The sequence below is a fragment of the Phyllobates terribilis genome, unplaced genomic scaffold (assembly GCF_046119375.1).
Source record: "Phyllobates terribilis strain yellow unplaced genomic scaffold, ASM4611937v1 Scaffold_11__3_contigs__length_659146591, whole genome shotgun sequence".
NCBI lineage: Eukaryota > Metazoa > Chordata > Amphibia > Anura > Dendrobatidae > Phyllobates > Phyllobates terribilis.
In genome coordinates this window covers 599,167,791-599,190,690 of record NW_027362771.1, presented here as the reverse complement: position 1 = coordinate 599,190,690, position 22,900 = coordinate 599,167,791, and the positions used below count along the sequence as shown (strand labels likewise).

Genomic DNA, 22,900 nt, shown 5'->3' with positions numbered 1-22,900 from the left:
CCCTGAATGTACACGGCAGGAGGAGTGTGCAGACATACCCTGAATGTACACAGCAGGAGGAGCGTGCACAGACATACCCTGTGTGTACACGGCAGGAGGAGCGTGCACAGACATACCCTGTATATACACGGCAGGAGGAGCGTGCACTGACATACCCTGTATATACACGGCAGGAGGAGCGTGCACCGACATACCCTGTATGTACAAAGCAGGAGGAGCGTGCACCGACATACCCTGTATATACACGGCAGGAGGAGCGTGCACCGACATACCCTGTATGTACACGGCAGGAGGAGCGTGCACTGACATACCCTGTGTGTACACGGCAGGAGGGGCGTACACCGACATACCCTGTATATACACGGCAGGAGGAGCGTGCACCGACATACCCTGTATGTACACGGCAGGAGGAGCATGCACAGACATACCCTGTGTGTACACGGCAGGAGGAGCGTGCACTGACATACCCTGTATGTACACGGCAGGAGGAGCGTGCACTGACATACCCTGTATGTACAAAGCAGGAGTGCGCACCGACATACCCTGTATGTACACGGCAGGAGGAGCGTGCACAGACATACTCAGTGTGTACACGGCAGGAGGAGCGTGCACAGACATACCCTGTGTGTACACGGCAGGAGGAGCGTGCACTGACATACCCTGTATATACACGGCAGGAGGACCGCACACCGACATACCCTGTATGTACACGGCAGGAGGAGCATGCACAGACATACCCTGTGTGTACACGGCAGGAGGAGCATGCACTGACATACCCTGTATGTACACGGCAGGAGGAGCATGCACAGACATACCCTGTATGTACACGGCAGGAGGAGCATGCACAGACATACCCTGTATGTACACGGCAGGAGGAGCGTGCACTGACATACCCTGTATATACACGGCAGGAGGAGCATGCACAGACATACCCTGTATGTACACGGCAGGAGGAGCATGCACAGACATACCCTGTATGTACACGGCAGGAGGAGCGTGCACTGACATACCCTGTATATACACGGCAGGAGGAGCGTGCACTGACATACCCTGTATATACACGGCAGGAGGAGCGTGCACCGACATACCCTGTATGTACACGGCAGGAGGAGCGTGCACCGACATACCCTGTATGTACACGGCAGGAGGAGCGTGCACAGACATACCCTGTGTGTACACGGCAGGAGGAGCATGCACAGACATACCCTGTATGTACACGGCAGGAGGAGCGTGCACCGACATACCCTGTATGTACACGGCAGGAGGAGCGTGCACCGACATACCCTGTATGTACACGGCAGGAGGAGCGTGCACTGACATACCCTGTGTGTACACGGCAGTAGGAGCGTGCACCGACATACCCTGTGTGTACACGGCAGGAGGAGCGTGCACAGACATACCCTGTGTGTACACGGCAGGAGGAGCGTGCACTGACATACCCTGTATGTACAAGGGAGGAGGAGCGTGCACTGACATACCCTGTGTGTACACGGCAGGAGGAGCGTGCACTGACATACCCTGTATGTACACGGCAGGAGGAGCGTGCACCGACATACCCTGTATGTACACGGCAGGAGGAGCGTGCACTGACATACCCTGTGTGTACACGGCAGGAGGAGCGTGCATCGACATACCCTGTATATACACGGCAGGAGGAGGGTGCACAGACATACCCTGTGTGTACACGACAGGAGGAGCGTGCACTGACATACCCTGTATATACACGGCAGGAGGAGCGTGCACCGACATACCCTGTGTGTACACGGCAGGAGGAGCGTGCACCGACATACCCTGTATGTACACGGCAGGAGGAGCGTGCACCGACATACCCTGTATGTACACGGCAGGAGGAGCGTGCACCGACATACCCTGTGTGTACACGGCAGGAGGAGCGTGCACCGACATACCCTGTGTGTACACGGCAGGAGGAGCGTGCACCGACATACCCTGTATATACACGGCAGGAGGAGCGTGCACTGACATACCCTGTATGTACAAGGGAGGAGGAGCGTGCACTGACATACCCTGTGTGTACACGGCAGGAGGAGCGTGCACTGACATACCCTGTATGTACAAAGCAGGAGTGCGCACCGACATACCCTGTATGTACACGGCAGGAGGAGCGTGCACAGACATACTCAGTGTGTACACGGCAGGAGGAGCGTGCACAGACATACCCTGTGTGTACACGGCAGGAGGAGCGTGCACTGACATACCCTGTATATACACGGCAGGAGGACCGCACACCGACATACCCTGTATGTACACGGCAGGAGGAGCATGCACAGACATACCCTGTGTGTACACGGCAGGAGGAGCATGCACTGACATACCCTGTATGTACACGGCAGGAGGAGCATGCACAGACATACCCTGTATGTACACGGCAGGAGGAGCATGCACAGACATACCCTGTATGTACACGGCAGGAGGAGCGTGCACCGACATACCCTGTGTGTACACGGCAGGAGGAGCGTGCACCGACATACCCTGTGTGTACACGGCAGGAGGAGCGTGCACCGACATACCCTGTATATACACGGCAGGAGGAGCGTGCACCGACATACCCTGTATGTACACGGCAGGAGGAGCGTGCACTGACATACCCTGTGTGTACACGGCAGGAGGGGCGTACACCGACATACCCTGTATATACACGGCAGGAGGAGCGTGCACCGACATACCCTGTATGTACACGGCAGGAGGAGCATGCACAGACATACCCTGTGTGTACACGGCAGGAGGAGCGTGCACTGACATACCCTGTATGTACACGGCAGGAGGAGCGTGCACTGACATACCCTGTATGTACAAAGCAGGAGTGCGCACCGACATACCCTGTATGTACACGGCAGGAGGAGCGTGCACAGACATACTCAGTGTGTACACGGCAGGAGGAGCGTGCACAGACATACCCTGTGTGTACACGGCAGGAGGAGCGTGCACTGACATACCCTGTATATACACGGCAGGAGGACCGTACACCGACATACCCTGTATGTACACGGCAGGAGGAGCATGCACAGACATACCCTGTGTGTACACGGCAGGAGGAGCATGCACTGACATACCCTGTATGTACACGGCAGGAGGAGCATGCACAGACATACCCTGTATGTACACGGCAGGAGGAGCATGCACAGACATACCCTGTATGTACACGGCAGGAGGAGCGTGCACTGACATACCCTGTATATACACGGCAGGAGGAGCATGCACAGACATACCCTGTATGTACACGGCAGGAGGAGCGTGCACCGACATACCCTGTATGTACACGGCAGGAGGAGCGTGCACCGACATACCCTGTATGTACACGGCAGGAGGAGCGTGCACAGACATACCCTGTGTGTACACGGCAGGAGGAGCATGCACAGACATACCCTGTATGTACACGGCAGGAGGAGCGTGCACCGACATACCCTGTATGTACACGGCAGGAGGAGCGTGCACCGACATACCCTGTATGTACACGGCAGGAGGAGCGTGCACTGACATACCCTGTGTGTACACGGCAGTAGGAGCGTGCACCGACATACCCTGTGTGTACACGGCAGGAGGAGCGTGCACAGACATACCCTGTGTGTACACGGCAGGAGGAGCGTGCACTGACATACCCTGTATGTACAAGGGAGGAGGAGCGTGCACTGACATACCCTGTGTGTACACGGCAGGAGGAGCGTGCACTGACATACCCTGTATGTACACGGCAGGAGGAGCGTGCACCGACATACCCTGTATGTACACGGCAGGAGGAGCGTGCACTGACATACCCTGTGTGTACACGGCAGGAGGAGCGTGCATCGACATACCCTGTATATACACGGCAGGAGGAGGGTGCACAGACATACCCTGTGTGTACACGACAGGAGGAGCGTGCACTGACATACCCTGTATATACACGGCAGGAGGAGCGTGCACCGACATACCCTGTGTGTACACGGCAGGAGGAGCGTGCACCGACATACCCTGTATGTACACGGCAGGAGGAGCGTGCACCGACATACCCTGTATGTACACGGCAGGAGGAGCGTGCACCGACATACCCGGTGTGTACACGGCAGGAGGAGCGTGCACCGACATACCCTGTGTGTACACGGCAGGAGGAGCGTGCACTGACATACCCTGTATGTACAAGGGAGGAGGAGCGTGCACTGACATACCCTGTGTGTACACGGCAGGAGGAGCGTGCACTGACATACCCTGTATGTACACGGCAGGAGGAGCGTGCACCGACATACCCTGTATGTACACGGCAGGAGGAGCGTGCACCGACATACCCTGTGTGTACACGGCAGGAGGAGCGTGCACAGACATACCCTGTGTGTACACGGCAGGAGGAGCGTGCACTGACATACCCTGTATGTACAAGGGAGGAGGAGCGTGCAATGACATACCCTGTATGTACAAGGGAGGAGGAGCGTGCACTGACATACCCTGTGTGTACACGGCAGGAGGAGCGTAGACTGACATACCCTGTATGTACACGGCAGGAGGAGCGTGCACCGACATACCCTGTATGTACACGGCAGGAGGAGCGTGCACCGACATACCCTGAATGTACACGGCAGGAGGAGCGTGCACCGACATACCCTGAATGTACACGGCAGGAGAAGTGTGCACTGACATACCCTGTATGTACAAGGCAGGAGGAGTGTGCACCGACATACCCTGTATGTACACGGCAGGAGGAGTGTGCACTGACATACCCTGTATGTACACGGCAGGAGGAGCGTGCACAGACATACTCTGTGTGTACACGGCAGGAGGAGCGTGCACAGACATACCCTGTATATACACGGCAGGAGGAGCGTGCACAGACATACCCTGTATATACACGGCAGGAGGAGCGTGCACTGACATACCCTGTGTGTACACGGCAGGAGGAGTGTGCACTGACATACCCTGTATGTACACGGCAGGAGGAGTGTGCACTGACATACCCTGTATGTACACGGCAGGAGGAGCGTGCACAGACATACCCTGTGTGTACACGGCAGGAGGAGCATGCACCGACATACCCTGTATATGCACGGTAGGAGGAGCGTGCACCGACATACCCTGTATGTACACGGCAGGAGGAGCGTGCACCGACATACCCTGTATGTACACGGCAGGAGGAGTGTGCACTGACATACCCTGTATGTACACGGCAGGAGGAGAGTGCACCGACATACCCTGTATGTACACGGCAGGAGGAGCGTGCACCGACAAACCCTGTATATACACGGCAGGAGGAGCGTGCACAGACATACCCTGTATGTACACAGCAGGAGGAGCGTGCACAGACATACCCTGTATATACACGGCAGGAGGAGCGTGCACTGACATACCCTGTATGTACACGGCAGGAGGAGCGTGCACTGACATACCCTGTATATACACGGCAGGAGGAGCGTGCACTGACATACCCTGTATGTACACGGCAGGAGGAGCGTGCACTGACATACCCTGTGTGTACACGGCAGGAGGAGCGTGCACCGACATACCCTGTATGTACACGGCAGGAGGAGCGTGCACTGACATACCCTGTATGTACACAGCAGGAGGAGCGTGCACCGACATACCCTGTGTGTACACAGCAGGAGGAGCGTGCACCGACATACCCTGTATATACACAGCAGGAGGAGCGTGCACCGACATACCCTGTGTGTACATGGCAGGAGGAGCGTGCACAGACATACCCTGTGTGTACACGGCAGGAGGAGCGTGCACTGACATACCCTGTATGTACACGGCAGGAGGAGCGTGCACCGACATACCCTGTATATACACAGCAGGAGGAGCGTGCACCGACATACCCTGTATATACACGGCAGGAGGAGCGTGCACAGACATACCCTGTATGTACAAGGCAGGAGGAGCGTGCACCGACATACCCTGTATGTACACGGCAGGAGGAGCGTGCACCGACATACCCTGTATGTACACGGCAGGAGGAGCGTGCACAGACATACCCTGTATGTACACAGCAGGAGGAGCGTGCACAGACATACCCTGTATATACACGGCAGGAGGAGCGTGCACCGACATACCCTGTATATACACGGCAGGAGGAGCGTGCACCGACATACCCTGTATGTACACGGCAGGAGGAGCGTGCACAGACATACCCTGTATATACACGGCAGGAGGAGCGTGCACCGACATACCCTGTATATACACGGCAGGAGGAGCGTGCACAGACATACCCTGTATGTACACAGCAGGAGGAGCGTGCACAGACATACCCTGTATGTACACGGCAGGAGGAGCGTGCACCGACATACCCTGTATATACACGGCTGGAGGAGCGTGCACCGACATACCCTGTATGTACACGGCAGGAGGAGCGTGCACCAATATACCCTGTATGTACACGGCAGGAGGAGCGTGCACAGACATACCCTGTGTGTACACGGCAGGAGGAGCGTGCACTGACATACCCTGTATATACACGGCAGGAGGAGCGTGCACTGACATACCCTGTGTGTACACGGCAGGAGGAGCGTGCACAGACATACCCTGTGTGTACACGGCAGGAGGAGCGTGCACCGACATACCCTGTATGTACAAAGCAGAAGGAGCGTGCACCGACATACCCTGTGTGTACACGGCAGGAGGAGCGTGCACTGACATACCCTGTATGTACACGGAAGGAGCGTGCACTGACATACCCTGAATGTACACGGCAGGAGGAGCGTGCACCGACATACCCTGTATGTACAAGGCAGGAGGAGCGTGCACTGACATACCCTGTATGTACACGGCAGGAGGAGCGTGCACCGACATACCCTGTATGTATACGGCAGGAGGAGCGTGCACTGACATACCCTGTGTGTACACGGCAGGAGGAGCGTGCACTGACATACCCTGTATGTACACGGCAGGAGGAGCGTGCACTGACATACCCTGTATGTACACGGCAGGAGGAGCGTGCACCGACATAACCTGTATGTACACGGCAGGAGGAGCGTGCACAGACATACCCTGTATGTACATGGCAGGAGGAGCGTGCACTGACATACCCTGAATGTACACGGCAGGAGGAGCGTGCACAGACATACCCTGTATGTACACGGCAGGAGGAGTGTGCACTGACATACCCTGTATGTACAAGGCAGGAGGAGCGTGCACCGACATACCCTGTATGTACACGGCAGGAGGAGAGTGCACCGACATACCCTGTATGTACACGGCAGGAGGAGCGTGCACCGACATACCCTGTATATACACGGCAGGAGGAGCGTGCACTGACATACCCTGTATGTACACGGCAGGAGGAGCGTGCACTGACATACCCTGTGTGTACACGGCAGGAGGAGCGTGCACCGACATACCCTGTATGTACACGGCAGGAGGAGCGTGCACTGACATACCCTGTATGTACACAGCAGGAGGAGCGTGCACCGACATACCCTGTGTGTACACAGCAGGAGGAGCGTGCACCGACATACCCTGTGTGTACACGGCAGGAGGAGCGTGCACTGACATACCCTGAATGTACACGGCAGGAGGAGCGTGCACCGACATACCCTGTGTGTACACGGCAGGAGGAGCGTGCACTGACATACCCTGTATATACACAGCAGGAGGAGCGTGCACCGACATACCCTGTGTGTACACGGCAGGAGGAGCGTGCACTGACATACCCTGAATGTACACGGCAGGAGGAGCGTGCACTGACATACCCTGAATGTACACGGCAGGAGGAGCGTGCACTGACATACCCTGTGTGTACACGGCAGGAGGAGCGTGCACCGACATACCCTGTGTGTACACGGCAGGAGGAGCGTGCACTGACATACCCTGTATGTACACGGCAGGAGGAGCGTGCACCGACATACCCTGTATATACACAGCAGAAGGAGCGTGCACAGACATACCCTGTGTGTACACGGCAGGAGCGTGCACCGACATACCCTGTGTGTACAAGGCAGGAGGAGCGTGCACCGACATACCCTGTATATACACGGCAGGAGGAGCGTGCACAGACATACCCTGTATGTACACAGCAGGAGGAGCGTGCACCGACATACCCTGTATGTACAAGGCAGGAGGAGCGTGCACCGACATACCCTGTGTGTACAAGGCAGGAGGAGCGTGCACCGACATACCCTGTGTGTACAAGGCAGGAGGAGTGTGCACCGACATACCCTGTATGTACACGGCAGGAGGAGCGTGCACTGACATACCCTGTATGTACACGGCAGGAGGAGTGTGCACCGACATACCCTGTGTGTACACAGCAGGAGGAGCGTGCACTGACATACCCTGTATGTACACGGCGGGAGGAGCGTGCACCGACATACCCTGTATGTACAAGGGAGGAGCGTGCACTGACATACCCTGTGTGTACACGGCAGGAGGAGCGTGCACCGACATACCCTGTGTGTACACGGCAGGAAGAGCGTGCACCGACATACCCTGTGTGTACACAGCAGGAGGAGCGTGCACCGACATACCCTGTATGTACACGGCGGGAGGAGTGTGCACCAACATACCCTGTGTGTACAAGGCAGGAGGAGTGTGCACCAACATACCCTGTGTGTACACGGCAGGAGCGTGCACCGACATACCCTGTGTGTACAAGGCAGGAGGAGCGTGCACAGACATACCCTGTGTGTACAAGGCAGGAGGAGCGTGCACCGACATACCCTGTATATACACGGCAGGAGGAGCGTGCACCGACATACCCTGTGTGTACACGGCAGGAGGAGCGTGCACTGACATACCCTGTATGTACACGGCAGGAGGAGCGTGCACCGACATACCCTGTATGTACACGGCAGGAGGAGCGTGCACTGACATACCCTGTATGTACACGGCAGGAGGAGCGTGCACAGACATACCCTGTATGTACACAGCAGGAGGAGCGTGCACCGACATACCCTGTATATACACAGCAGGAGGAGCGTGCACAGACATACCCTGTATATACACAGCAGGAGGAGTGTGCACAGACATACCCTGTATGTACACGGCAGGAGGAGCGTGCACTGACATACCCTGTGTGTACACGGCAGGAGGAGCGTGCACCGACATACCCTGTGTGTACACGGCAGGAGGGGCGTACACCGACATACCCTGTATATACACGGCAGGAGGAGCGTGCACAGACATACCCTGTGTGTACACGGCAGGAGGAGCGTGCACCGACATACCCTGTGTGTACACGGCAGGAGAAGCGTGCACCGACATACCCTGTGTGTACACGGCAGGAGAAGCGTGCACCGACATACCCTGTATATACACGGCAGGAGGATCGTGCACCGACATACCCTGTGTGTACACGGCAGGAGAAGCGTGCACCGACATACCCTGTATGTACACGGCAGGAGGAGCGTGCACCGACATACCCTGTGTGTACACTGCAGGAGGAGCGTGCACTGACATACCCTGTATGTACACAGCAGGAGGAGCGTGCACAGACATACCCTGTATATACACGGCAGGAGGAGCGTGCACCGACATACCCTGTATATACACGGCAGGAGGAGCGTGCACCGACATACCCTGTATGTACACAGCAGGAGAAGCGTGCACAGACATACCCTGTGTGTACACGGCAGGAGGAGCGTGCAATGACATACCCTGTGTGTACACGGCAGGAGGGGCGTACACCGACATACCCTGTATATACACGTCAGGAGGAGCGTGCACTGACATACCCTGTGTGTACACGGCAGGAGGAGCGTGCACCGACATACCCTGTATATACACGGCAGGAGGAGCGTGCACAGACATACCCTGTGTGTACACGGCAGGAGGAGTGTGCACTGACATACCCTGTGTGTACACGGCAGGAGGAGCGTGCAATGACATACCCTGTGTGTACACGGCAGGAGGGGCGTACACCGACATACCCTGTATATACACGTCAGGAGGAGCGTGCACTGACATACCCTGTGTGTACACGGCAGGAGGAGCGTGCACCGACATAACCTGTATGTACACGGCAGGAGGAGCGTGCACCGACATACCCTGTGTGTACACGGCAGGAGGAGCGTGCACCGACATACCCTGTGTGTACACAGCAGGAGGAGCGTGCACAGACATAACCTGTATGTACAAGGCAGGAGGAGCGTGCACCGACATACCCTGTATGTACAAGGCAGGAGGAGCGTGCACCGACATACCCTGTGTGTACACGGCAGGAGGAGCGTGCACCGACATACCCTGTATATACACGGCAGGAGGAGCGTGCACCGACATACCCTGTGTGTATACGGCAGGAGGAGCGTGCACTGACATACCCTGTGTGTACACGGCACGAGGGGCGTACACCGACATACCCTGTATATACACGTCAGGAGGAGCGTGCACTGACATACCCTGTATGTACACGGCAGGAGGAGCGTGCACAGACATACTCTGTGTGTACACGGCAGGAGGAGCGTGCACAGACATACCCTGTGTGTACACGGCAGGAGGAGCGTGCACCGACATACCCTGTATGTACACGGCAGGAGGAGCGTGCACCGACATACCCTGTATGTACACGGCAGGAGGAGCGTGCACCGACATACCCTGTATATACACGGCAGGAGGAGCGTGCACCGACATACCCTGTATGTACACGGCAGGAGGAGCGTGCACTGACATACCCTGTGTGTACACAGCAGGAGGAGCGTGCACAGACATACCCTGTATGTACAAGGCAGGAGGAGCGTGCACCGACATACCCTGTGTGTACACGGCAGGAGGAGCGTGCACCGACATACCCTGTATATACACGGCAGGAGGAGCGTGCACCGACATACCCTGTGTGTATACGGCAGGAGGAGCGTGCACTGACATACCCTGTGTGTACACGGCACGAGGGGCGTACACCGACATACCCTGTATATACACGGCAGGAGGAGCGTGCACCGACATACCCTGTGTGTACACGGCAGGAGGGGCGTACACCGACATACCCTGTATGTACACGGCAGGAGGAGCGAGCACTGACATACCCTGTATGTACATGGCAGGAGGAGCGAGCACTGACATACCCTGTATGTACACGGCAGGAGGAGCGTGCACCGACATACCCTGTATGTACACGGCAGGAGGAGTGTGCACCGACATACCCAGTGTGTACACAGCAGGAGGAGCGTGCACTGACATACCCTGTATGTACACGGCGGGAGGAGCGTGCACCGACATACCCTGTATGTACAAGGGAGGAGCGTGCACTGACATACCCTGTGTGTACACGGCAGGAGGAGCGTGCACTGACATACCCTGTGTGTACACGGCAGGAGGAGCGTGCACCGACATACCCTGTGTGTACACGGCAGGAGGAGCGTGCACCGACATACCCTGTGTGTACACGGCAGGAGGAGCGTGCACCGACATACCCTGTATGTACACGGCGGGAGGAGTGTGCACCAACATACCCTGTGTGTACAAGGCAGGAGGAGTGTGCACCAACATACCCTGTGTGTACACGGCAGGAGCGTGCACCGACATACCCTGTGTGTACAAGGCAGGAGGAGCGTGCACAGACATACCCTGTGTGTACAAGGCAGGAGGAGCGTGCACCGACATACCCTGTATATACACGGCAGGAGGAGCGTGCACCGACATACCCTGTATGTACACGGCAGGAGGAGCGTGCACCGACATACCCTGTATGTACACGGCAGGAGGAGTGTGCACTGACATACCCTGTATGTACACGGCAGGAGGAGCGTGCACTGACATACCCTGTGTGTACACGGCAGGAGGAGCGTGCACCGACATACCCTGTGTGTACACGGCAGGAGGAGCGTGCACTGACATACCCTGAATGTACACGGCAGGAGGAGCGTGCACAGACATACCCTGTATGTACACGGCAGGAGGAGTGTGCACTGACATACCCTGTATGTACAAGGCAGGAGGAGCGTGCACCGACATACCCTGTATGTACACGGCAGGAGGAGAGTGCACCGACATACCCTGTATGTACACGGCAGGAGGAGCGTGCACCGACATACCCTGTATATACACGGCAGGAGGAGCGTGCACTGACATACCCTGTATGTACACGGCAGGAGGAGCGTGCACTGACATACCCTGTGTGTACGCGGCAGGAGGAGCGTGCACCGACATACCCTGTATGTACACGGCAGGAGGAGCGTGCACTGACATACCCTGTATGTACACAGCAGGAGGAGCGTGCACCGACATACCCTGTGTGTACACAGCAGGAGGAGCGTGCACCGACATACCCTGTGTGTACACGGCAGGAGGAGCGTGCACTGACATACCCTGAATGTACACGGCAGGAGGAGCGTGCACCGACATACCCTGTGTGTACACGGCAGGAGGAGCGTGCACTGACATACCCTGTATATACACAGCAGGAGGAGCGTGCACCGACATACCCTGTGTGTACACGGCAGGAGGAGCGTGCACTGACATACCCTGAATGTACACGGCAGGAGGAGCGTGCACTGACATACCCTGAATGTACACGGCAGGAGGAGCGTGCACTGACATACCCTGTGTGTACACGGCAGGAGGAGCGTGCACCGACATACCCTGTGTGTACACGGCAGGAGGAGCGTGCACTGACATACCCTGTATGTACACGGCAGGAGGAGCGTGCACCGACATACCCTGTATATACACAGCAGAAGGAGCGTGCACTGACATACCCTGTATGTACACGGCAGGAGGTGCGTGCACTGACATACCCTGTATATACACGGCAGGAGGAGCGTGCACAGACATACCCTGTGTGTACACGGCAGGAGCGTGCACCGACATACCCTGTGTGTACAAGGCAGGAGGAGCGTGCACCGACATACCCTGTATATACACGGCAGGAGGAGCGTGCACAGACATACCCTGTATGTACACAGCAGGAGGAGCGTGCACCGACATACCCTGTATGTACAAGGCAGGAGGAGCGTGCACCGACATACCCTGTGTGTACAAGGCAGGAGGAGCGTGCACCGACATACCCTGTGTGTACAAGGCAGGAGGAGTGTGCACCGACATACCCTGTATGTACACGGCAGGAGGAGCGTGCACTGACATACCCTGTATGTACACGGCAGGAGGAGTGTGCACCGACATACCCTGTGTGTACACAGCAGGAGGAGCGTGCACTGACATACCCTGTATGTACACGGCGGGAGGAGCGTGCACCGACATACCCTGTATGTACAAGGGAGGAGCGTGCACTGACATACCCTGTGTGTACACGGCAGGAGGAGCGTGCACCGACATACCCTGTGTGTACACGGCAGGAAGAGCGTGCACCGACATACCCTGTGTGTACACGGCAGGAGGAGCGTGCACCGACATACCCTGTATGTACACGGCGGGAGGAGTGTGCACCAACATACCCTGTGTGTACAAGGCAGGAGGAGTGTGCACCAACATACCCTGTGTGTACACGGCAGGAGCGTGCACCGACATACCCTGTGTGTACAAGGCAGGAGGAGCGTGCACAGACATACCCTGTGTGTACAAGGCAGGAGGAGCGTGCACCGACATACCCTGTATATACACGGCAGGAGGAGCGTGCACCGACATACCCTGTGTGTACACGGCAGGAGGAGCGTGCACTGACATACCCTGTATGTACACGGCAGGAGGAGCGTGCACCGACATACCCTGTATGTACACGGCAGGAGGAGCGTGCACTGACATACCCTGTATGTACACGGCAGGAGGAGCGTGCACAGACATACCCTGTATGTACACAGCAGGAGGAGCGTGCACCGACATACCCTGTATATACACAGCAGGAGGAGCGTGCACAGACATACCCTGTATATACACAGCAGGAGGAGTGTGCACAGACATACCCTGTATGTACACAGCAGGAGGAGCGTGCACCGACATACCCTGTATGTACACGGCAGGAGGAGCGTGCACTGACATACCCTGTGTGTACACGGCAGGAGGAGCGTGCACCGACATACCCTGTGTGTACACGGCAGGAGGGGCGTACACCGACATACCCTGTATATACACGGCAGGAGGAGCGTGCACAGACATACCCTGTGTGTACACGGCAGGAGGAGCGTGCACCGACATACCCTGTGTGTACACGGCAGGAGAAGCGTGCACCGACATACCCTGTGTGTACACGGCAGGAGAAGCGTGCACCGACATACCCTGTATATACACGGCAGGAGGATCGTGCACCGACATACCCTGTGTGTACACGGCAGGAGAAGCGTGCACCGACATACCCTGTATGTACACGGCAGGAGGAGCGTGCACCGACATACCCTGTGTGTACACTGCAGGAGGAGCGTGCACTGACATACCCTGTATGTACACAGCAGGAGGAGCGTGCACAGACATACTCTGTATATACACGGCAGGAGGAGCGTGCACCGACATACCCTGTATATACACGGCAGGAGGAGCGTGCACCGACATACCCTGTATGTACACAGCAGGAGAAGCGTGCACAGACATACCCTGTGTGTACACGGCAGGAGGAGCGTGCAATGACATACCCTGTGTGTACACGGCAGGAGGGGCGTACACCGACATACCCTGTATATACACGTCAGGAGGAGCGTGCACTGACATACCCTGTGTGTACACGGCAGGAGGAGCGTGCACCGACATACCCTGTATATACACGGCAGGAGGAGCGTGCACAGACATACCCTGTGTGTACACGGCAGGAGGAGCGTGCAATGACATACCCTGTGTGTACACGGCAGGAGGGGCGTACACCGACATACCCTGTATATACACGTCAGGAGGAGCGTGCACTGACATACCCTGTGTGTACACGGCAGGAGGAGCGTGCACCGACATAACCTGTATGTACACGGCAGGAGGAGCGTGCACCGACATACCCTGTGTGTACACGGCAGGAGGAGCGTGCACCGACATACCCTGTGTGTACACAGCAGGAGGAGCGTGCACAGACATAACCTGTATGTACAAGGCAGGAGGAGCGTGCACCGACATACCCTGTATGTACAAGGCAGGAGGAGCGTGCACCGACATACCCTGTGTGTACACGGCAGGAGGAGCGTGCACCGACATACCCTGTATATACACGGCAGGAGGAGCGTGCACCGACATACCCTGTGTGTATACGGCAGGAGGAGCGTGCACTGACATACCCTGTGTGTACACGGCACGAGGGGCGTACACCGACATACCCTGTATATACACGTCAGGAGGAGCGTGCACTGACATACCCTGTATGTACACGGCAGGAGGAGCGTGCACTGACATACCCTGTGTGTACACAGCAGGAGGAGCGTGCACAGACATACCCTGTATGTACAAGGCAGGAGGAGCGTGCACCGACATACCCTGTGTGTACACGGCAGGAGGAGCGTGCACCGACATACCCTGTATATACACGGCAGGAGGAGCGTGCACCGACATACCCTGTGTGTATACGGCAGGAGGAGCGTGCACTGACATACCCTGTGTGTACACGGCACGAGGGGCGTACACCGACATACCCTGTATATACACGGCAGGAGGAGCGTGCACCGACATACCCTGTGTGTACACGGCAGGAGGGGCGTACACCGACATACCCTGTATGTGCACGGCAGGAGGAGCGAGCACTGACATACCCTGTATGTACATGGCAGGAGGAGCGAGCACTGACATACCCTGTATGTACACGGCAGGAGGAGCGTGCACCGACATACCCTGTATGTACACGGCAGGAGGAGTGTGCACCGACATACCCAGTGTGTACACAGCAGGAGGAGCGTGCACTGACATACCCTGTATGTACACGGCGGGAGGAGCGTGCACCGACATACCCTGTATGTACAAGGGAGGAGCGTGCACTGACATACCCTGTGTGTACACGGCAGGAGGAGCGTGCACTGACATACCCTGTGTGTACACGGCAGGAGGAGCGTGCACCGACATACCCTGTGTGTACACGGCAGGAGGAGCGTGCACCGACATACCCTGTGTGTACACGGCAGGAGGAGCGTGCACCGACATACCCTGTATGTACACGGCGGGAGGAGTGTGCACCAACATACCCTGTGTGTACAAGGCAGGAGGAGTGTGCACCAACATACCCTGTGTGTACACGGCAGGAGCGTGCACCGACATACCCTGTGTGTACAAGGCAGGAGGAGCGTGCACAGACATACCCTGTGTGTACAAGGCAGGAGGAGCGTGCACCGACATACCCTGTATATACACGGCAGGAGGAGCGTGCACCGACATACCCTGTATGTACACGGCAGGAGGAGCGTGCACCGACATACCCTGTATGTACACGGCAGGAGGAGTGTGCACTGACATACCCTGTATGTACACGGCAGGAGGAGCGTGCACTGACATACCCTGTGTGTACACGGCAGGAGGAGCGTGCACCGACATACCCTGTGTGTACACGGCAGGAGGAGCGTGCACTGACATACCCTGTATGTACACGGCAGGAGGAGCGTGCACCGACATACCCTGTATGTACACGGCAGGAGGAGCGTGCACTGACATACCCTGTATGTACACGGCAGGAGGAGCGTGCACCGACATACCCTGTATGTACACGGCAGGAGGAGCGTGCACCGACATACCCTGTATATACACGGCAGGAGGAGCGTGCACTGACAAACCCTGTATGTACACAGCAGGAGGAGCGTGCACCGACATACCCTGTGTGTACACGGCGGGAGGAGTGTGCACTGACATACCCTGTGTGTACACAGCAGGAGGAGCGTGCACCGACATACCCTGTATATACACGGCAGGAGGAGCGTGCACCGACATACCCTGTGTGTACACGGCAGGAGGAGCGTGCACAGACATACCCTGTGTACACGGCAGGAGGAGCGTGCACAGACATAACCTGTATATACACGGCAGGAGGAGTGTGCACTGACATACCCTGTATGTACAAGGCAGGAGGAGCGTGCACTGACATACCCTGTATATACACGGCAGGAGGAGCGTGCACCGACATACCCTGTATGTACACGGCAGGAGGAGCGTGCACAGACATACCCTGTATGTACACAGCAGGAGGAGCGTGCACTGACATACCCTGTATGTACACGGCAGGAGGAGCGTGCACTGACATACCCTGTGTGTACACGGCAGGAGGAGCGTGCACTGATATACCCTGTATGTACACGGCAGGAGGAGCGTGCACCGACATACCCTGTATGTACAAGGCAGGAGGAGCGTGCACCGACATACCCTGTATGTACACAGCAGGAGGAGCGTGCACCGACATACCCTGTATGTACAAGGCAGGAGGAGCGTGCACCGACATACCCTGTATATACACAGCAGGAGGAGCGTGCACCGACATACCCTGTATATACACAGCAGGAGGAGCGTGCACCGACATACCCTGTATATACACGGCAGGAGGAGAGTGCACAGACATACCCTGTGTGTACACGGCAGGAGGAGCGTGCACTGACATACCCTGTATATACACGGCAGGAGGTGCGTGCACTGACATACCCTGTATATACACAGCAGGAGGAGCGTGCACAGACATACCCTGTATGTACACAGCAGGAGGAGCGTGCACAGACATACCCTGTGTGTACACGGCAGGAGGAGCGTGCACTGACATACCCTGTGTGTACACGGCAGGAGGAGCGTGCACAGACATACCCTGTATATACACAGCAGGAGGAGCGTGCACAGACATACCCTGTGTGTACACGGCAGGAGGAGCGTGCACTGACATACCCTGTATATACACGGCAGGAGGAGCATGCACCGACATACCCTGTATGTACACGGCAGGAGGAGCGTGCACTGACATACCCTGTATATACACAGCAGGAGGAGCGTGCACAGACATACCCTGTATGTACACGGCAGGAGGAGCGTGCACCGACATACCCTGTATATACACAGCAGGAGGAGAGTGCACAGACATACCCTGTGTGTACACGGCAGGAGGGGCGTACACCGACATACCCTGTGTGTACACAGCAGGAGGAGCGTGCACCGACATACCCTGTATGTACAAGGCAGGAGGAGCGTGCACAGACATAACCTGTATATGCACGGCAGGAGGAGCGTGCACAGACATACCCTGTGTGTACACGGCAGGAGGGGCGTACACCAACATACCCTGTATGTACAAGGCAGGAGGAGCGTGCACCGACATACCATGTGTGTACACGGCAGGAGGAGCGTGCACAGACATACCCTGTATATACACGGCAGGAGGAGCGTGCACTGACATACCCTGTATATACACAGCAGGAGGAGCGTGCACAGACATACCCTGTATATACACAGCAGGAGGAGCGTGCACAGACATACCCTGTATGTACACAGCAGGAGGAGCGTGCACTGACATACCCTGTATGTACACGGCAGGAGGAGCGTGCACTGACATACCCTGTATGTACACAGCAGGAGGAGCGTGCACAGACATACCCTGTATGTACACAGCAGGAGGAGCGTGCACTGACATACCCTGTATATACACGTCAGGAGGAGCGTGCACTGACATACCCTGTGTGTACACGGCAGGAGGAGCGTGCACCGACATACCCTGTATGTACACGGCAGGAGGAGCGTGCACTGACATACCCTGTGTGTACACGGCAGGAGGAGCGTGCACCGACATACCCTGTGTGTACACGGCAGGAGGGGCGTACACCGACATACCCTGTATATACACGGCAGGAGGAGCGTGCACAGACATACCCTGTGTGTACACGGCAGGAGGAGCGTGCACCGACATACCCTGTATGTACACGGCAGGAGGAGCGTGCACCGACATACCCTGTGTGTACACGGCAGGAGAAGCGTGCACCGACATACCCTGTGTGTACACGGCAGGAGAAGCGTGCACCGACATACCCTGTATATACACGGCAGGAGGATCGTGCACCGACATACCCTGTGTGTACACGGAAGGAGAAGCGTGCACCGACATACCCTGTGTGTACACGGCAGGAGGAGCGTGCACCGACATACCCTGTGTGTACACGGCAGGAGAAGCGTGCACCGACATACCCTGTATATACACGGCAGGAGGATCGTGCACCGACATACCCTGTGTGTACACGGCAGGAGAAACGTGCACCGACATACCCTGTATGTACACGGCAGGAGGAGCGTGCACCGACATACCCTGTGTGTACACTGCAGGAGGAGCGTGCACTGACATACCCTGTATGTACACGGCAGGAGGAGCGTGCACCGACATACCCTGTATGTACACGGCAGGAGGAGCGTGCACAGACATACCCTGTGTGTACACGGCAGGAGGAGCGTGCACCGACATACCCTGTATATACACGGCAGGAGGAGCGTGCACCGACATACCCTGTATGTACACAGCAGGAGGAGCGTGCACAGACATACCCTGTATGTACACGGCAGGAGGAGCGTGCACCGACATACCCTGTATGTACACAGCAGGAGGAGCGTGCACTGACATACCCTGTATGTACACAGCAGGAGGAGCGTGCACTGACATACCCTGTGTGTACACGGCAGGAGGAGCGTGCAATGACATACCCTGTGTGTACACGGCAGGAGGGGCGTACACCGACATACCCTGTATATACACGTCAGGAGGAGCGTGCACTGACATACCCTGTGTGTACACAGCAGGAGGAGCGTGCACTGACATACCCTGTATGTACACGGCAGGAGGAGTGTGCACTGACATACCCTGTATGTACACGGCAGGAGGAGCGTGCACTGACATACCCTGTATATACACGGCAGGAGGAGCGTGCACAGACATACCCTGTGTGTACACGGCAGGAGGAGTGTGCACTGACATACCCTGTGTGTACACGGCAGGAGGAGCGTGCAATGACATACCCTGTGTGTACACGGCAGGAGGGGCGTACACCGACATACCCTGTATATACACGTCAGGAGGAGCGTGCACTGACATACCCTGTGTGTACACGGCAGGAGGAGCGTGCACCGACATAACCTGTATGTACACGGCAGGAGGAGCGTGCACCGACATACCCTGTATGTACAAGGCAGGAGGAGCGTGCACCGACATACCCTGTATGTACACGGCAGGAGGAGCGTGCACCGACATACCCTGTATATACACGGCAGGAGGAGCGTGCACCGACATACCCTGTGTGTACACAGCAGGAGGAGCGTGCACAGACATACCCTGTATGTACAAGGCAGGAGGAGCGTGCACCGACATACCCTGTATGTACAAGGCAGGAGGAGCGTGCACCGACATACCCTGTGTGTACACGGCAGGAGGAGCGTGCACCGACATACCCTGTATATACACGGCAGGAGGAGCGTGCACCGACATACCCTGTGTGTATACGGCAGGAGGAGCGTGCACTGACATACCCTGTGTGTACACGGCACGAGGGGCGTACACCGACATACCCTGTATATACACGTCAGGAGGAGCGTGCACTGACATACCCTGTATGTACACGGCAGGAGGAGCGTGCACCGACATAACCTGTATGTACACGGCAGGAGGAGCGTGCACCGACATACCCTGTGTGTACACGGCAGGAGGAGCGTGCACCGACATACCCTGTATATACACGGCAGGAGGAGCGTGCACCGACATACCCTGTATGTACACGGCAGGAGGAGCGTGCACTGACATACCCTGTGTGTACACAGCAGGAGGAGCGTGCACAGACATACCCTGTATGTACAAGGCAGGAGGAGCGTGCACCGACATACCCTGTGTGTACACGGCAGGAGGAGCGTGCACCGACATACCCTGTATATACACGGCAGGAGGAGCGTGCACCGACATACCCTGTGTGTATACGGCAGGAGGAGCGTGCACTGACATACCCTGTGTGTACACGGCACGAGGGGCGTACACCGACATACCCTGTATATACACGGCAGGAGGAGCGTGCACCGACATACCCTGTGTGTACACGGCAGGAGGGGCGTACACCGACATACCCTGTATGTACACGGCAGGAGGAGCGAGCACTGACATACCCTGTATGTACATGGCAGGAGGAGCGAGCACTGACATACCCTGTGTGTACACAGCAGGAGGAGTGTGCACTGACATACCCTGAATGTACACGGCAGGAGGAGCGTGCACCGACATACCCTGTATATACACGGCAGGAGGAGCGTGCACTGACATACCCTGTATATACACGGCAGGAGGAGCGTGCACTGACATACCCTGTATATACACGGCAGGAGGAGCGTGCACCGACATACCCTGTATATACACGGCAGGAGGAGCGTGCACTGACAAACCCTGTATATACACGGCAGGAGGAGCGTGCACTGACATACCCTGTATATACACGGCAGGAGGAGCGTGCACCGACATACCCTGTATATACACGGCAGGAGGAGCGTGCACCGACATACCCTGTGTGTACACGGCAGGAGGAGCGTGCACCGACATACCCTGTATGTACACGGCAGGAGGAGTGTGCACCGACATACCCTGTATGTACACAGCAGGAGGAGTGTGCAGACATACCCTGGTTCTCCGTATACCTTACCTCTGAGGGCTCGGACTTGGAGTGATGTGACAGGTCCCATAACAGGGAGAAGTGACAGCAGACGAGCGCCGGGACCACAATCTGTAAGAGAGAAGATGCTGAGTGCCTGGTAATAATGTCCCGTAGATACGGCTGTGAGACTGGACATATCACCTGCTCGGGAACCTCCGACGTGTCTATCGCCTTCTGCAGAATATGGCAGCAGGGTTCAAACAACTCCCATCGGGTGAGATCATGAGCGCTGTAGTGAAGGAGGGAGTAAGTTGGCTCTTTCTTATTTATCTGTAAAAGCCGTCTCTCCGCCATACATTGGAGGACATCAGACCTTGGGTTATAGCTGCCTCACTAGGAGTGCACTTCCCACCACCTACAGTCCATGGGGACAACCCCATGGCCACTGTGCACACCTGCAGGGCAGGGGCTTTGTGAGGAATAACCCATGATGCCCTCACCACCAGGGTGGACTGGACAGTCACAAGAATGGATGGCACCTTGAGTGGTCGGCATCGTCCACCACTGATCAGCTCCAAGTGGCTTTGGTGACGATGGATGCCAACACAGCCCACCAGGGACCTTCCAGAAGAATAAAAGGGAATCAGACCGCTGGAAACAGGTGGCTGGAGAGCAGTAAAGACGCAAGGCTCAGACTATGTCGAGGATGGGAAAAAGAAGAGAGCCATGGGATATCTACGCTGAGGTGGAGGACTACGTTGACAAAATCTTGAAAGAATTAGAAGACAATTCTGAGGGAAGCGCTGGCCACCGAAAAGGAGAACAGGAGAGCGGGGTCCATGGAGGGGCTCGAATGGAGGAAACCGTAGCACCTTAACCCCTTAAGGACCAAGCCACTTGTAGGTTAATGACCAGGCTTAAATTTTGAAATCTGACCACTGTGACTTTATGAGGTAATACCTCTGGAACGCTTCAACGGATCCCCCAGTTTTTTCATGACATATTGTACTTCACGATAGTGGTAATGTTTATTCGATATCACTTGCGTTTATTTGTGAAAAAGTCAGAAATTTTTTAAAAAATGTATAGGGAAAATATACAGTACAGACCAAAAGTTTGGACACACCTTCTCATTTAAAGATTTTTCTGTATTTTCAAGACTATGAAAATTGTACATTCACACTGAAGGCATCAAAACTATGAATTAACACATGTGGAATTATATACTTAACAAAAGAGTGTGAAACAACTGAAAATATGTCTTATATTCTAGGTTCTTCAAAGTAGCCACCTTTTGCTTTGATGACTGCTTTGCACACTCTTGGCATTCTCTTCATGAGCTTCAAGAGGTAGTCACCGGAAATGGTTTTCACTCCACAGGTGTGCCCTGTCAGGTTTAATAAGTGGGATTTCTTGCCTTATAAATGGGGTTGGGACCATCAGTTGTGTTGTGCAGAAGTCTGGTGGATACACAGCTGATAGTCCTACTGAATAGACAGTTAGAATTTGTATTATGGCAAGAAAAAAGCAGCTCAGTAAAGAAAAACGAGTGGCCATCATTA

The 22,900-nt window shown here is 56.2% G+C and overlaps 1 protein-coding gene across 1 annotated transcript in view; it reads right to left on the bottom strand.

Moving 5' to 3' along the window:
* The window catches only part of STAG3 (STAG3 cohesin complex component), a 196,095-nt gene that overhangs the window by 51,160 nt on the left and 122,035 nt on the right, over positions 1-22,900 (bottom strand). The window contains exons 20-21 of the mRNA XM_073654796.1: positions 21,540-21,627; positions 21,387-21,467 (exon numbers count right to left, since the gene is read on the bottom strand). Of these exons, the coding sequence (XP_073510897.1) occupies positions 21,387-21,467; positions 21,540-21,627 (169 nt within the window). The remainder of the gene's footprint in view (positions 1-21,386; positions 21,468-21,539; positions 21,628-22,900) is intronic.